This window comes from Elephantulus edwardii, unplaced genomic scaffold, assembly GCF_000299155.1.
Source record: "Elephantulus edwardii isolate Elephantulus edwardi_28Jun2011 unplaced genomic scaffold, EleEdw1.0 scaffold00241, whole genome shotgun sequence".
Lineage (NCBI taxonomy): Eukaryota > Metazoa > Chordata > Mammalia > Macroscelidea > Macroscelididae > Elephantulus > Elephantulus edwardii.
This window is the reverse complement of record NW_006399991.1, coordinates 2,721,267-2,737,580: the sequence shown is the minus strand read 5'-3', so window position 1 is coordinate 2,737,580 and position 16,314 is coordinate 2,721,267. Positions and strand designations below refer to the sequence as shown.

Genomic DNA, 16,314 nt, shown 5'->3' with positions numbered 1-16,314 from the left:
TCAACATACAAAAATCAGTTGTATTTCTCTACAGTGACAAAGAGAATACAGAGCTGGAGCTAAGAAAAGCAATACCCTTCCGTATCTTTTCAATCTGTGAGATTGTTAACAGCTTCAGCCTGCTGGGTTCAGTACTCCTGGTACCAGCAGCCAGTCAATCAAAAGACAAATTGCATTGGGAAATTCTTCTGTCAGGGGCCTTTCCAGAGTACTGAAGAGCATCAATTAGTCTATAGAGTAAGGTGCACCTGATCCATGCCATGGTCTTCACCATTACTTGCTGTGCTTCAAAGAGCTAGACAGTGACTAAGGATCATAGAACAAGAATTGATGCCTTTGAGTTGTGGTGCTGGAGAAGAGTATTGAATATACCGTGGACTCCTAAGAGAACAGTCTGGTTTGTCTTGGAAAGGGTGAAATCAGGTTGCTCCTTAGAGGCAAATTTTTTTTTAATTATTATTAAATTTTATTAGTTTCAATGAACATTCACAGGGATTCTGGGCTTTCACTCCTTCATTGCCACACCATTCTCTCCACCCTCCTCCCCAGTTTGTTCTTCTTCCCCGCCATCCGAATGTCTGTTTTAATTGTCCAATTGCCACAGTGCTTGTCAAAGCCAGTTCTGATTAATCTTCTTTGTCAGTGTGTCCTTTGCCATTCCCTATCACTCCTCCCTGAGAGAGACTTCACCCTGATTCATAAGGAAAAGGGGATGGCGTATTCTCTTAGCTGCTTCCTCCTGAAAAGGGACGCTGTGGGTTTCAGGGTGAAGATCTTCTCTCACTACTCTAAGGGGCCCCTTTGGCAGTGGGAAACACATAGACTATTATTGAGATTGATTTTGGAATTTAGATGCACTCTTATTGATTGTGCTTGGCCGTACATGTTCATATCCTTGAAGATGTATCATGGGGGTGTTGCAACCTAGAAGACACAGATTTGACTAACAAGTTATAAGTACATGAGTCAAAAATTATGGAAAAGTAAAAGAAAGGATTCTTTCATTGTTTTACAAACCCTCCCCCAGGTCCACTCCACCATGTAGCCCTCTCTCTAGACTCCTGTGATGACAGAAATACCTAGTTATATATCTCTTTTAAACAGTTTTCTCCCTCCTCTGTTTCAGTGCAGTATACATTATTGAACCCATCTTACTCAGTCTCTCCCCAACCCCAAGGATAGTCCCATTCTACAACAGTGGCATCATGTAATATTTGTCCTTTTGTGACTGGGGTATGTCACTCAGCATAATGTTCTCCAGAGTCAACCATTTTGAATAATATTGCATGAGTTCCTTGTTTTTTAATGCAGCATAGTATTCCATTGTGCGAATATACCACAGCTTCTCTAGCCATTCGTTTGTTGATGGGCACTTAGGTTGTTTCCAACTCCTTGCTATTGTGAACAAAGCTGCAGTAAACATGGGTGTGCATATATCTGCTTGGATGTCAGCTATGGTCTCTTCAGGGTATATTCCCAGTAGTGGAATTGCTGGGTCAAATGGTATCTCTATTTGCAACTTTTTGAGAAAGCGTCACACTGCTTTCCACAGGGGTTGAGGCAAATATTTTTAAGCTCCATCTCACATACATGATTCAAGGAGGGCCAGTTCTTGGAGAGTGACATTATACTTGGAAGATTGGAGGGACAGTTCAAGAGAGAGGACCCTGGATTTGATAGATTGACTCAGTCACTGGGGAAGTGGGGTTAGGTATGTCAGAGATATTGATATTGGCTCAAGATATAGCAGGGTTCACAGCTATTGTACATAGGGTTCTTTTGAGTTGCAAGCAACTTGACTGCATATAAGAACAACAGGCCTGGAGTATTTTGTTGTTTGGTGTGTGTTTTTTAAAAAAATAATGTGCACACAGTAAATGGACTTTCCACCTTTAAGCCAGGGTGTTTGAAAACTTTCAGAAAGAGTGCTGAGAAATATTAGATAATATTTGGTCATTTGAAAGAATTTCTTCTGTCATGAAAAATGGTTCCCTAGTGTCTTAGAATTCCAGAAACCCAAGCACGATTAATGTCTTTTTACCTGTCACAAGGTGCTGGGGGGATGTTTTTCTGTCATATTGGCTAATGGCTTTCTTGCAGATAATGCTAGTATTTGTAAAGCCAGTGGAGCTAACTTTTTTTTAATAACTCTTAAAGTAGAAGGTGGAACATAACAGATAAATTTTAAGTGTGATTGACTCTATGTTGACATGAAATTGTTTAAGAGAAGTGCTACAATTGGATTCTTGCACATGAATACAAGAGTCAGTAATTACTGTTAGTGATCTAAACATGGAAGTGTCTCTCCGTAATTAGTAGCAAAGATGATTTAAAATTTTTGTTTGAGTATTTGCCAATGAGCAAGTTAAGTATTCTGTTTTCAGAAAAAATGTTACCGGTAGCGGAAATACTCCCAAATACCTGTCTCATTGCTTGCTCTTGTTTCTGAGGTCTTGTTTCCTCCATTCCCATCTATCTTTGCTGTGTTAAATTACAGTTGTCTCTAGCCTTCTTAGAATGCCAAAATGCTACTACCTTCTCTTTCTTTTAGCTGTGGCCTGCCTTACACGTTGCCAGCCTCTCCATACACTCCTTTACACCAAAGTGTACAAATGCCCAGAGCAGTAAAATTCTGGTCCACTCACTTGTGCTTCTAGTGTCTCTTAGATGTTGGCCCTTCAAGCTCAAGTTACTGGTACAACTTGTACTGCCAGCAATCAGCTGCTTTGCTGTATTACCCACTTTTTCTAGTTTTCTTTGAGAACCTTAGTATGCTGTAAGTTTTATAAGAGGTGTACTAACACCTGTATATAAATTTCCAATCATTACACACAGTTATTTGTTGCACAATATGTAAAAAAGAAAGTTACTTTTTGAGAATCAGTTTATCAAAAATATTTGTGCTCTATTTTTTTGTAGGTTATTCTGCCATCTCCAGTTCCAGAACTAAGGGATTCTTCAAAACTTCATGATTCTCTCTATAATGAAGATTGTACTTTCCAACAGCTGGGAACTTATATCCATTCTATAAGAGATCCTGTCCGTAACAGAGTAACTTTAGTAAGTATGTTGTTGTTGTTATTGTTGTTAACTTCTGTCAAGTCATAGGAGACTCATAGCAACCCTATGAATGAAGGAACTTACAGTTTTTAAAGGTTGAATGCCTTCCCATGAGAGATGACCATCATTTTAGACTTGCCTAAATGCAAGAGTTGTCTAAAACATTGCTTATGATTTTAAAAAAATCTTTTGTAATGTATTATTTTTCATACTATTGTACTTTAACAAACCTAATGATAGCTTTTTAAAGCTTAAACTTTCACTGTTTATTTTAATGTTGAGGTTATAAGAAACTAGAGCTTGTTAATCCTATTAAATTGTGTGTTGATATACTTTTTGTAATTACAATTACAAAAAATTGCCAAGTAAAAAAAATAATGTTAATTCTCCTGTTATTTATATTGTCTGTATAAAAGTTGGACACTTTTCTTTATATAAAAACCATTGAAGATATTTTTATAATTAAAGATGTTTATATTTGACAATGTTCAGTTCTAGCAGGAAAATATTTTTTTTTTATTTATTTAATTTTGTACAAAAGTTTTGTAAAGCATCAGGTATGCCTTAGATATTAAAATACTTTGTATACAGATATGCTGTTTATTTTTCCTTGTTTGTTTCTATTCATTTCACTAGGAACTGAATAATGGATCCATGGTAAGGATCACTGTTCCTGAAATTGCCACCTCTGAATTAGGTATGAGTAAGAGTCTTTCTCAGTTTGATTCATAAGATTTGGAGAACTTGCTAATATATATTATATATATTAATAGTTAGGTTTAAAAATAACTTCTCTTTTTAAAACTATGGCACCTAGATTTTTCACTATGCATAGAAACTGAGGAGGTAGGAAAGCACTTCTCATTTCCAATTGATGTTTGCTCCAAGACTGTGGATACAGGTGAAGGATGGACACATTTTGTTTTTCTAAGCTTTTTTATATTAAGCATCAGCATGCAATGACATTAGGATAAATGGGAACACTTCATAAGAAAATCTGAGAAACAAAGAAAACTTAAAAAGCCAAGATATTAGGGAGCTCTGGTGGCCTAGTGGCAAGAAGCTGCACTACAATCCCAGAGGCTGCAGTTCAAATCCGCCAGATGCTCTGCAGGAGAAGGAGGGGCAATATCCTCCTGTACCAGTCAGCTCCAATTTGATAGTTCACGCACAAAATAAGAAAATAAAAGATAAAAAATTTAAAAAGCCGAGATATTTTTGGAGAACATTGGATGATGTTTTAATTCAGTTAATAGATTGAAAGCTTTCACTAATTCTCACTGGTGTGAGGCCAGGCCTTTAATCGAGTGTCTGTGGGACTAATTGTAATGGATGAAGACTCCCCACACTTCTGCTGTGGAACTGCCAGTGGTTTCAAGCCATCACATTGGGTGAGCAGTGCGACTTGACGAGGATTGTGCCTTCAGAGTTCCCTTAACAAAACTAGCGTGATGAGTAATGCTTATTATTAAGGTTAAAATATGGTCAGATATTTTTAAAAGTATTGGAATTTGCTTTTGAATTTAAATATAATTTCTAAAATCATCTGAGGGAGAATATTTCTCTACATGGAGCTTTGAAAATGGAATTGTAGAAGTGAGGGAAATAATACAAGTAAACAGTACTTTTATGTGAACAGTACTGTATAACTTAAAAAAAAAATCATGATACTTGTTCGTTTCAAAATCTAATTGCCAAAACAAAGCACTGGCAGATGGAATATTTCTGGAGTTTTTTAAGTAGACTAAGAATGACTTTTTTAATTTTAAGAATATTCTTCCATTGTGTGATAAATGATGTTCTGAGTTGTTCCAGAGGTCCTCTACCTTTAGATTATCCAGTAATCTGAAGAGCTCATAACTTGGAATAGTATAAAACCTAAACAAAATATTGAACTTAATATTGGAAATTATCAAGTAATAATACCAAGTGGAAGTAAAAGCTGTAGCTTATTAAAAAATGATTGGAACAGCACATTGACAGGAATCTGTCAGAAGTCCAGGCCGGATTCAGAAGAGGCTGTTGTGGTATGAGGGATAACATTGCTGATGTCAGGTGGATCTTGACTGAAAGCAGAGAATACCAAAAGATGTTTACTTATCTTTTCTTGACTATGCAAAGTTGTCTGACTGGAGTATAATAAATTATCACTAACTTTTAAAAGAGCTGGGATCGGGAGAAATGGCGGCTTCTGGGGAGAGCGGGGCTTCGGGCGGAGGAGGCGGCACAGAGGATGCGTTTATGACCTTCTACAGTGAGGTGAAGCAAATAGAAAAGAGAGATTCAGTTTTAACATCCAAAAATCAGATTGAGAGAATGACCCGTCCTGGTTCCTCCTACTTCAACTTGAACCCCTTTGAGGTTCTTCAGATAGATCCTGAAGTGACAGATGAAGAAATAAAAAAGAGATTTCGGCAGTTATCTATCTTGGTGCATCCTGACAAAAATCAAGATGATGCTGACCGAGCACAAAAGGCCTTTGAAGCTGTGGACAAAGCTTACAAGTTGCTACTGGATCAGGAACAAAAGAAGAGGGCCCTGGATGTAATTCAGGCAGGAAAAGAATACGTGGAACACACTGTAAAAGAGGGAAAAAAGCAATTAAAGAAGGAAGGGAAACCTACAAACGTGGAAGAAGATGATCCTGAGCTGTTCAAACAGGCAGTATACAAAAAGACCATGAAGCTCTTTGCTGAACTGGAAATTAAAAGAAAAGAAAGAGAAGCCAAAGAGATGCATGAAAGGAAGCGACAAAGGGAAGAAGAGATTGAAGCCCAAGAAAAAGCCAAACGAGAGAGGGAGTGGCAGAAAAACTTTGAGGAAAGTCGAGATGGTCGTGTGGATAGCTGGCGAAATTTCCAAGCAAACACAAAAGGCAAGAAAGAGAAGAAAAATCGAACTTTCCTGAGACCACCAAAAGTAAAAATGGAGCAGCGTGAGTGACCCCTTGGGGTCACAGTCACAGAATCTTCCTCCAAATGTCTCCCTCCCCTCCTGCTTTGAAGGACTCATTCTTTCTCCCACCTCTACCCCAACATAGAGCAGTATTTGCTTTTAGTCCATTTTGTTTCAATACAGTTTAGTATCAAATCAGAGTAATTTTTTTGTACATTGAAATGAGGGACTCAGTTTTAAAAAACAAAAGACCTTCCCCACTCCCTACCCTACAAGCAGCCAGGATAGGAAGTTGCCACCTTGGTGCACCTTCTGTTCCCACAGCCTGTAGCTTAATGTTTTGTACTTCACTGGAATGGTGATGGTTAGAAACTTTGTGTATAGTTTATGGAAATCGTTCAGTTAAACACGTTGCTTAAAATGGTGTTGCAGTGACTTCTGAGACCAGCCCGGAACACTTAGGAATCGCTTTTCTTTCAGCTGCTCGCTTCTGAATGTGGCATCCTTCGAAGCTCCAGCTCAGACAGGGAAGGCAGTGCAGGCAGGCAGAGCAGTCACTGTTGACCTGCTTCCCCATGGTGTTTGGCATGTGTCCTCCTAATATGCCTGACAAATCAACGTGGCATGAGGCTCCAAGGCACCCAAACCTGTACACTTGCCAAAGAGCTAGCTGTCCCCTATGCAGTTCGTTGTGCCCCAGCCTGTCTGTATTCATTAGTAAAATTCTGTATGTGTAATAAATTTTTATACCCCCCCCCCAAAAAAAAAGCTGGGATCCCAGAACACTGAGTTGTGCTTGTGTGAAATATTACATAAGCCACGAAACAGTTCTCCAGATAGAACAAGCAAATACTGCATCGTATAAAATCAGGAGAAGTGTGAATTGGGCTTCTAACATTTCTCCATACCTATTCAATATGGATGCTGAGCAGATATTCCAGGAAGCTGGACTTTATGAAGACTGTGGCATCAGGACTCCAGGGAGACCCAACCACAACCTACCTTTTGCAGATGACACAACCTTGCATACATAAAGTGAAGAAGACTTGAAGCAATTAGTGCAGACAATCAGAGACTACAGCCATCAATATAGGGTTCCATCTCAACATCCATAAAATAAAAATCCTCTCCACTAGACCAATAGGGAACATTATGATAGATGGAAATAAGATTAATGTCAATTATTTCATTTTACTTGGTTCCAGAATCAACACCTTTGGTAGTAGCTGTCGAGAAATCAAAGTAGGTGTTGCCTTGGTAAAATCTACCATCCAGTACCTCTCAAATACTAAAGAGTAGCAATGTTTAAAGGCTGAGGTATACCTGATCCAAGCCATAGTATTTTCAGTTGCATCCTGTGCAGTGAGAATTGGACAGTGATAACAAAAGAAGAAACAATGTCTTTGAATTTTGATATTGGTGAAGAGTATTGAATTCCCAAAAGAATAAACAAATCTCTTTGAAGGAAGTGGAACCAGGGTGTTCCTTAGAGGTAAAGATATTGAAACTGTGTTTCAGTTTCTTTGAATATATTTTCCAGAGGACCTTATCCTTAGATTACTTTGGGAAAGGTAGTGGGTCTGCAAAAGAGTAGATGATTCTCAAGGAGATGGATTGATGCAGTTACTGCAACAGCGGGCTTGATCGAGATGATGAAGATTGTGCAGGATAGGGCAAGACAGGGTCAGTTCTTTCTTTTATAAGGTTACTGTGAGTTGTCAACTTGACAGCACCTAGCAAAAGCAAACGAAATACATAAAACTTAAACTAATGACAAAGTCAGTTAAAAAAAAAACCTTGGTCCTTTACAACCACATAGACGTCACAGAGTTCTTGTACATAAGTTTATATACTTTACCTTTAAAGTGTTCCTCAGACCCTCATATGTACCATCTAAATTACACTTTTTAAATTAACTATGACAAGTTTATTTGGTTATTTAGCATTTATTTATACTGATACAAGCTTTTGCTTTGTGTGTTCACACACGACAACTTACTGAGTAAAAGAGTATGGTACTAGGGTTGGCAAATGACAGTGACAATGAGAAGGGTTCAGAAAGAGTCCTGTATAAAAGAAGACAGAATACAAAAGGGAGTTCTAGGGTCCTAGTAGTTAAGGAGTTGCTTTGCCAGCCAAAATACTGGAAGTTCGAACCCACCAGCTGCTAAGAGAGAGAAAGATGGGCAGTGTTCTCCTGGGTAGCAGCCTCAGAAACCCGGTGGAGGGTCAGCTCTGAGGTGGTTCTCACTGTGTGGCTGTGACTGACTAAGTCCTGAGCATTTAGGGAGATGCCACTGCTGTGGTATTTCATATCATTGATAATAGAGTGTAAAAAAGATTTTATAAACACAGTACTATCAGAAATAAAATGTTTAACTCCGAGAAGCAGGAACACTCATTTAAAACATCTTTCAGTTCTGGAGTCTTGTTCTCTGTGGATGAATGCATTAAATAAGCATTGACTTTACTGAATTACTTAAGCAGTATTTCAGATTAACTTATTCACATAGTAATTGAATAATTTCTTAGAGGAATTATCAACTTATTGTATAGACTAGGTATTTTCAAGCATGAAAGAAGGAGTGATGTCAGGTTGATTTGGAACTGACTCATAGCTGACTGCCAGTGGGCTTTTTGGATGGAAGGAGATTGCCCTTCTTTCTCCTGTGGAGCTGCTGGCAGGTTTGACCTACCAAAGAGGAGAGGGTACATACCACTTTTGGGTGAGCAGTGCATCCTGCTAGGAATTACGCTACCAGAGCTCACCTAGACCTTGTGTTAAGGCCTTTTGAAGCCAGTAGCTATTGGCTAGGTAATATCTGCATCCCACTCACTCTTAATGACATTTCTCTTTTCCTTGTGGTTGGCCTTTTTATATTAATAACTTAAACTTATTCAAAAGGGAATAGAATTAGGGAGCATACTAAAATTAATTTTTTTCTTTTAATAGTACAAACATGTTTGCAAGCAATTAAGCTTATCCTGCCTAAGGAAATAGCAGTTCAGATGCTTGTCAAGTGGTACAATGTCCACAGTGCCCCTGGAGGACCCAGTTATCACTCAGAGTGGAATTTATTTGTGACTTGTCTCATGAACATGATGGGTTATAACACAAACCGCTTAGCATGGACCCGAAATGTAAGTACATGTTTTTCTTCGTGAATTAGTCTATTTTCAGTGTAATACTCATATCAGAGGATGAGAGGGCTGAGCAGAAGGTACCAGCTCTCCTGCCCTGCCTCTTTCTGAACCTCTGTCACTGAATACTCATCCTGATGGAAAGGACAGTGAGGATGGGCACCTGGACTTGGCCCACTGGCTGTCGGAGAAGCTCTCAGCGGGTGATCAGCCTCTGCATGGGCACTGCCACCCTGGTGTTTTGTGGTTTTCCAGCCACCCTGGGATGTCAGTGGTTTCTGCAGTGCCCATGCTTCTGCCTCCTCAAGTGAGGAGATCTTCTTCCTCGGATTCTGAGCCTAGCCAGAAGCTGGTGGCCAGCGAGAGGCCAATGACCCCAGGACAAGACAGCCTGGCCCCAGTGAACGTGATCAGTGTACCCAAGGAAGGAGAGCAGGCTGGCTTCCCTGCTGCCTCTCTTAGACCCCTTGTTGCTTGGTTATACCAAGGAGCTTCTCACCATAGTGACCACAGTGGCTTTAAGACAGTCTGCCTCCCAAGGCCATGGACCTGGGCTTCTTGGTCAAAGTGTAGGCAGCCCCTGGAAAGCATGCAACGGCTCTGGATTTCAGACCGTCATGCAGGCACTGCTAAGCCCACCCTACCCGTAACAGAAGCCACTACCTCCACACCACACCAAAAAAAAATGATGCTCAGATTGAATGTGGTCTTTATCAAAGCACTCTCTCTAGTCTTCGAAATACAGAATCATAAAAGTTAATCTTTTTGGCTATTAATCTTGCCCATTAAATAACAGATTTGATGCTCCTAAAAAGTTTACAGCCATGTTGTGAAAACAACAGATTTGGTTCTTACTGAAATATGCCAGTATTGTGCTGTTGTGATAGTTCTCTGTGGGGTATCTTTAAAAGGCACGTTTGAAAAACTCATAATACTACATTTTCCTTTCCTTGAGAGAGCTGAAAATCTTCAGGAAAAGAAAAGCTCTTACCTAAAACAAAGGACAATGCTGGATACCTTGTGCCAAGATCTTTTTTGAATTTCAGTTTATAGCTTGACCCCACAAAACCAAGAATTGTTGCCTCCTTTGTTTCTGGAAAAACTATTAGTGTACCTGGAGATGCCTGAAGTCTCGTGTCAGTCTCTCCTACATAGCATCTTTTACTAGAATTTCAGCCATCTCAACATCAAGAAAACAAAGATCTTCACATTCAGGCTAATAGACAGCATCCTGATAAATGGAGAAAAGATTGAAGTTGTTAACGATTTCATCTTGCTCATATCCACAATCAACCCTCTTGGTACCAGCAGGCAGGAAATCTGTTCAACTCAAAGATGAATTCCTTGGGAAAATCTTTTGTCAAGGACCGCTTAAAAATCTGCTGTCAGGGACCATGCTGCTAAAGAGCAACCTTGGCAGCCTAGAGACAAAGGTGAACCTGGTCCAGGCCCTGGTCTTCTTAGATGCTTGCTGTGCGCTGAGAGCTGGATAGTGACTAAGTATGACAAGAAGAAGCAATGCCTTTGAGTTGTGGTGTTGAAGAAGAGTATTGAGAACTAACAGGTCTGTCCTGGAGGGATGAAACCTGGTTTTCCTTGGGGAACAAGGATTTGAAATTCCTCCTCACATACTTTGGGCATGTGATTAGGAAGGAGCAGTCCTTGGAGAAGAACATCATGCTTGAAAGGGTGACTGTCCAACAAAAGAGAGGAAGACTCTGAAGGAGAAGGATTGATAGAGTTGTGACTGTGGTGAGATCTGTCAGAGACAGTGGGGTTGGCTCAGGTAGGGAAATATTCTGAGGTGTTATTCATAGAATTGCTATGTAGCCGACTGCCAGCTTGACACCATTTAAAAACAATGGGTGAACATGGACCAAAACCATGTTTGAACTATCAAGAGAAATGATCATAGTCACAGAGTGGAATTTGAGCAGCAGGTGGAAAGGGAGACATGGTATTTCTAAGAAAATGATGTATCAGTTGATGCTTAGGATAGAGGCTGCAAAGAACATTATTTATAAAATCTAACAGGAAACTAGACAATAAATACATTATTAAAATAGACCTCATCCTTGCCCCTTAAGAATTGCCTCTGTTAGAAATATAGCATACACATTTAGCTAGATCGCTCCTTTTAAAAAAATGCTCCCATTAGGGGAGAAAAGCAATTGATTTTGGTTGTTCCCAAAATATTGTATGTAAACCAGAAGCCGTCATGAAGGTTATCTGTGCTGCCAAATGAGTTCATCAACACAGTATGTTCCCAGGCTCATGGAGCAGCCATCGTTCCTCAAAGGGACTGGAAGCTGAGCCTGGTGTTGAGAGTGTTGACTAGGGAGGCGAGATCCATGTTTAAGCCACCTAGTATATAAGGCATCCCCTGTATTTATAACCAGAATGATCATGGGGGGAAGAAAATAATCTGAGATTCTTTTTATTAAAGATTGTTTTACTGGTTTGCTTACAAAGTTTGTTGGTATACATTGTGTTTCATACTATTCTTCATTCACATTCTCATGCATTATGGTTTATAAAGTTATTCACCATTGGACCTTGCCCATTGTAAAATGGTGCAACCACCCTGAAGACAGTTGGGCTTTTCCTCAAAAACTTAAACATAGAAACTTCATATGACCCAGCTATTACACCACTAGGAATGTACCCCAAGGCAATTAGAAGTGAGACACAAATGCAGATTTGTACACCAGTTTTCATTTGCTCCAAGGAGCAACTTGGATTTACCTGATCTGGGATGGACCTGTTTGTTTTTTTGGCAGTCCATGGTATGTTCAGTTGTCTGCTCCAGCGTCACAACTCAAAGGAATAGATTCTTCTTCTTCCGTCATCCTTAGTAATTAATTGTCCAGCTCTCTAATGCACAGAAAGTAATTGCGAAGACCATGACCTGGACCAGACATACATTAATCTCTATACTGACATCATTGCTCTTTAGCACTCTGGAGAGAGGTCCATGACAACAGATTTTCCTAATGCAATTTGTCTTTTGAATTTCTGATTACTGGTGCCAGATGTGTTAATAGTAGAACTGAGCAAGATGAAATTGCTAACAATCTTAATTCTTTCTATATTTGACAATATATTATGTTCTGTAAGATGTCTTATATCTTTGCTTATCTACTGGATTTTTACTTGTATTCTTTAGTATATGTATCTTTAATTTTTTGTTGTTAATTTAAATGAAAATTTACAGAGACTTTGGATTTCCATTCATTCATTGTTGTACTTTTCCCCCTGCCCCTCTCTCTCCCCCAGTTTGCTCCTCTCTTTGAAAAGTTAAACAAAAATCTTTTCATTGTTATACAGCCCCTCCCCGCAAGGCCACTCCACCCTGTAGCCTTCCTTCTGGACAATAATACCTAATCACATATCCATTTTAAACACATCTCTCCCTCATACGTTTCAATGCAGTATACATAATTTATCCCATCTTTTTCAGTCTCCCCGCAACCCCGATGTCAGTCATGTTTTACAACAGAGTCACTATGCAGTATTTGTCCTTTTGTGACTAAGATATTTCACTCAGCATAATGTTCTCCAGGGTCACCCATTTTGAATAATATTGCGTGAGTTCCTTGTTTTTCAATGCAGCATAATATTCCATTGTAATGAAATTGTAATATTCCAGCTTCTCTCCATTCGTTTGTTGATGGGCACTTAGGTTGTTTCCAACTTCTTGCTATTGTGAATAAAGCCGTGATAAACATGGTGTGCAAATATCTCCTTGGGTGGTAGTTATGGTCTCTTTGGGGTATATTCCCAGTAGTGAAATTGCTGGATCAAATGGTATCTCTATTTGCAACTTTTTGAGAAAGGGCCACACTGCTTTCACAATGTTTGCACCATTTTACACTCCCACCAACAGTGAATAAGGGTTCCAGTTTCTCCAAAATCTCACCAGCATAGTATATGTAACTTTTTATATAATAAAAATATTAAAACTTTGTAAAATAATGCCTATATAATTAGTATAAGAAAATTTAGATCACTTTAAGAATCAAAATCAAACCAAACCTGTTTGTTGTGTTGATTCAAACTCTTAGCAGCTTTGTAGAGCAGGGTAGCCGTGGATCTTTATGGATAGAGGCAGCAGCGTCTTTCTCCTGGAAAACAGTGCTGTGCCATACTGATGGCTTTTCAGTTAGCAGTCCAGTACTTAGCCACCATGTCACTAGGCTCCTTACTATGATATAGGCTTGCTCTGTTCAAAATAGTGACCAATCTATAGTCTTTCCAATCTCTTGCTATGCATCTGAAAGCTAGACAATGCATAAGGATCACAGAAGAAGAATCGATGTCTTAGAGCTGTGATGAAGAAGATCACTGAACATCCCATGTATGGCCAAAAGAACAAACAGCTATGTCTTGGAGATGGTGCATCCGGACTGTTCCTTGGAGGCAAGAAGGATGAGGCTTCACCTCACATACTTTGGGCATGTTGCTAGGAGGGGCTATTCCTTGGAGAGGAACATAATACTGGGAAGGGTAGAGGGTCAGGCAATGAGAGGAAGACCCTCAACCAGGTGGATTGACATGACTGCTGAAATGGGCTTTTGTGTGTCAGAAAGTGTGAAGATGATGCAGGATAGAACAGGGTTCAGATCTTTTATTCATAGGGTCACTATGAGTTGTGCTCAGCTCAATGGCCCCTAATAACAAGAAGTAAGTACATTTTTACTGGTAATTATAATCATTGAATTTGTGTGTCATAAGCCACGTTTGACTATTTCTCACTTAAGCTTTGTAAAGTTACTGGAATTGTATTAGGATTTATAATTGTCATAGTTTTATTGATGAAGAACCTGAATAATCACAACCACAGACTTGTGATTTCTCCAGAATCACAGACTAATTACTAATAGACCTAGGCACTGACTTCCTTTTGATGCATGGCTCATTGCTATTTTTTGAAGTCTACATTTTTACACACTAGTTGGTTGGCATAGTAGCCTACGTATTTACTCTGTTAGTGGTGTAAAGGTGCATCTTTAGTTCTCCTCCCTCACAACATTTTATATAGGCCCTTCTTAGGTTATTTATAAAATCACCAGCGATACTACTAGCAAAAAACCAGGAGGAGCTAAAAAAAAAACCCCAACAATCCAGAACAATGGAGAGAAGAAAAATGAGGCATTAGTAGCACTGGAAATACAAGAAACCACTATCCAAAATATGAGGTTTGATGTTTCAGATGCTGTCAACATGATGGAGGGACACATGATCAGAGTTGAAGACATGGAACACAGCACCAGTGAAATAGAAGACAGAATCGTCATCACTGATCTGCTAGCATGAAAAGCAGACTCAAAAAACAAGAAAACCTAAGAATAATTTGGGCCACCATCAAGAGAAATAACAGGCACATCATTGGAATCCCAGAACAGGAAGAAGCAAGTAAAGACACCGAAAAAGTTGTGGAAGAATTACTAGAGGAAAACTTCTAAGGTATAATGAAGAATGAGAAACTATATATTCAAGAAGCTCAGCGAACACCATATAGAATAGACTCCAAAAGAAATAACACCAAGGCATATTCATAGTTCAAAGACAAGGAGAGAATCCTGAAAGCAGCAATGGAGGAACAAAGAGTAACCTGTAAGGGAGAACAGATAAGATTAAGTGCCGATTTCTCAGCAGAAACCATGCACGCAAGAAGAGAGTGGAAGGACATATATCAAACACTCAACACAACTGTCAACCAAGAATGCTGTATCCAGCAAAATTATCCAACAAATATGAAGGAGAGATCAAGATATTCCCAGAAAAGCAGAACCTAAGAGAGTTTGTAAAAACAAGACAAGTGTTGCAGGAAAGACTCAGAGCTGTCCTTCTTACAGAGGTACCACAGAAAGCAACATCAAAAATAACACAATGAGAGCAATGATTGCCTTTCAATAATCACACGGAATGTGAATGATTTAAGTGCACCTCTGAAGAGAAAAGGAGTAGCAGATTGGTTACAAAAAAATAAAAATCCATCAATATGTTCTCTACAAGAGACACACCTGAAAAATGAAGAGAAAGACTAAAAACAAAAGGATGGGGAGAAATATACCAAGCAAATGGCAACCAGAAGAAAGTAGGAGTAGTAATATAAAACAAATGACAGCAAAATGTGTTTCTAAGCATGGTTATCAATTTAAAAGTGTGCTGCAACCTGTTTCTCTGTTAAAATAAATGTCATTGTAAAAACCATCACAAAGGACAAGGAAGGTAACTACATAATGCTGAAAGGGCAAATAGAACAAGAGGACATAACAATAATAAATATCTATGCACCAAATGAAAGTCCTGCAAAATACATAAAACAAACATTAACAAAACTGAATAAGGAAATAGACAACACTACTATAGTACATGGAGACTCTCAAGAAAAGAGAGAACTACCAGAAAGAAACTCAACAAAGATACTGAAGAATTAAACCACACTATAAACCAACTTGACCTCAGAGAAATATATAGGTGAATGCAACCCCAAAAAGCACAATATATGTTCTCCAGTGTACACGTAACGTTCTCCAGAGTAGATCACATTCTAGGTGACAAGGCAAGCATCAATAAATTAAAAAACATAAAAATAATACAAAGCATCTTTTCAGATCATAATGCTACAAAATTAGAAATTAATAACAAGATAAAGGAGAAAAAAACCCATACATTTAGAAGCTGAACAACACCTTGCTTGAATATGACTGGGTACTAGAAGAAATAAAAATGAAATTAAAAAATTTCTTGAAACAAATGGGAATGAAAGCACTTACCACAACCTCTGGGAAACACCCAAAGCCGTAATCAGAGGTAAATTTATAGCAATAAACAAACACATAAGAAGTCAGGAAAAAATTGACCATTGACTCTCTAACTCAACATCTCCAGCAAATTGAAAAAGAACAGCAAGAAAGCCCGACACCCTCTAAAAAAACTGAAATTTTAAAAATTAGAGCAGAAATAAATGAGTTAGAAAACCAAAAGACAATTGAAACTCTCAACAAAACTAGGATTTTTTTCTTTGAAAAGGTCAATAATATTGACAAACCATTAGCAAAACTAAAAAAGAAAAAAGATGACACAATTTGAATAAGAGGTGAATGAATGAGGCAACATCAGAGCAGAACCAACTAAATAAAAAACCAACTAAAATAAAAAAGATAACAGAGTATTATGAAAAACTATGTTGTTGTTATGTGCCGTCGAGTC

General features: G+C 38.7%; 2 protein-coding genes across 2 annotated transcripts in view; both read left to right on the top strand.

The window, feature by feature from the left end:
- Positions 1 to 16,314, top strand: part of ANAPC1 (anaphase promoting complex subunit 1) — a 199,411-nt gene that overhangs the window by 43,101 nt on the left and 139,996 nt on the right. The window contains exons 14-16 of the mRNA XM_006898935.1: positions 2,920 to 3,060; positions 3,697 to 3,757; positions 8,909 to 9,096. Of these exons, the coding sequence (XP_006898997.1) occupies positions 2,920 to 3,060; positions 3,697 to 3,757; positions 8,909 to 9,096 (390 nt within the window). The remainder of the gene's footprint in view (positions 1 to 2,919; positions 3,061 to 3,696; positions 3,758 to 8,908; positions 9,097 to 16,314) is intronic.
- On the top strand, positions 5,232 to 6,404 carry LOC102870091 (dnaJ homolog subfamily C member 8-like). Its single transcript, XM_006898934.1, has one exon. It carries the CDS (start codon positions 5,242 to 5,244, stop codon positions 6,001 to 6,003), a length of 762 nt encoding a protein of 253 aa, XP_006898996.1. The 5' UTR covers positions 5,232 to 5,241; the 3' UTR covers positions 6,004 to 6,404.

Bases quoted from the DNA above. Each gene is read 5' to 3' on its own strand.
- LOC102870091 (XM_006898934.1), top strand. From the start codon at position 5,242: ATGGCGGCTTCTGGGGAGAGCGGGGCTTCGGGCGGAGGAGGCGGCACA.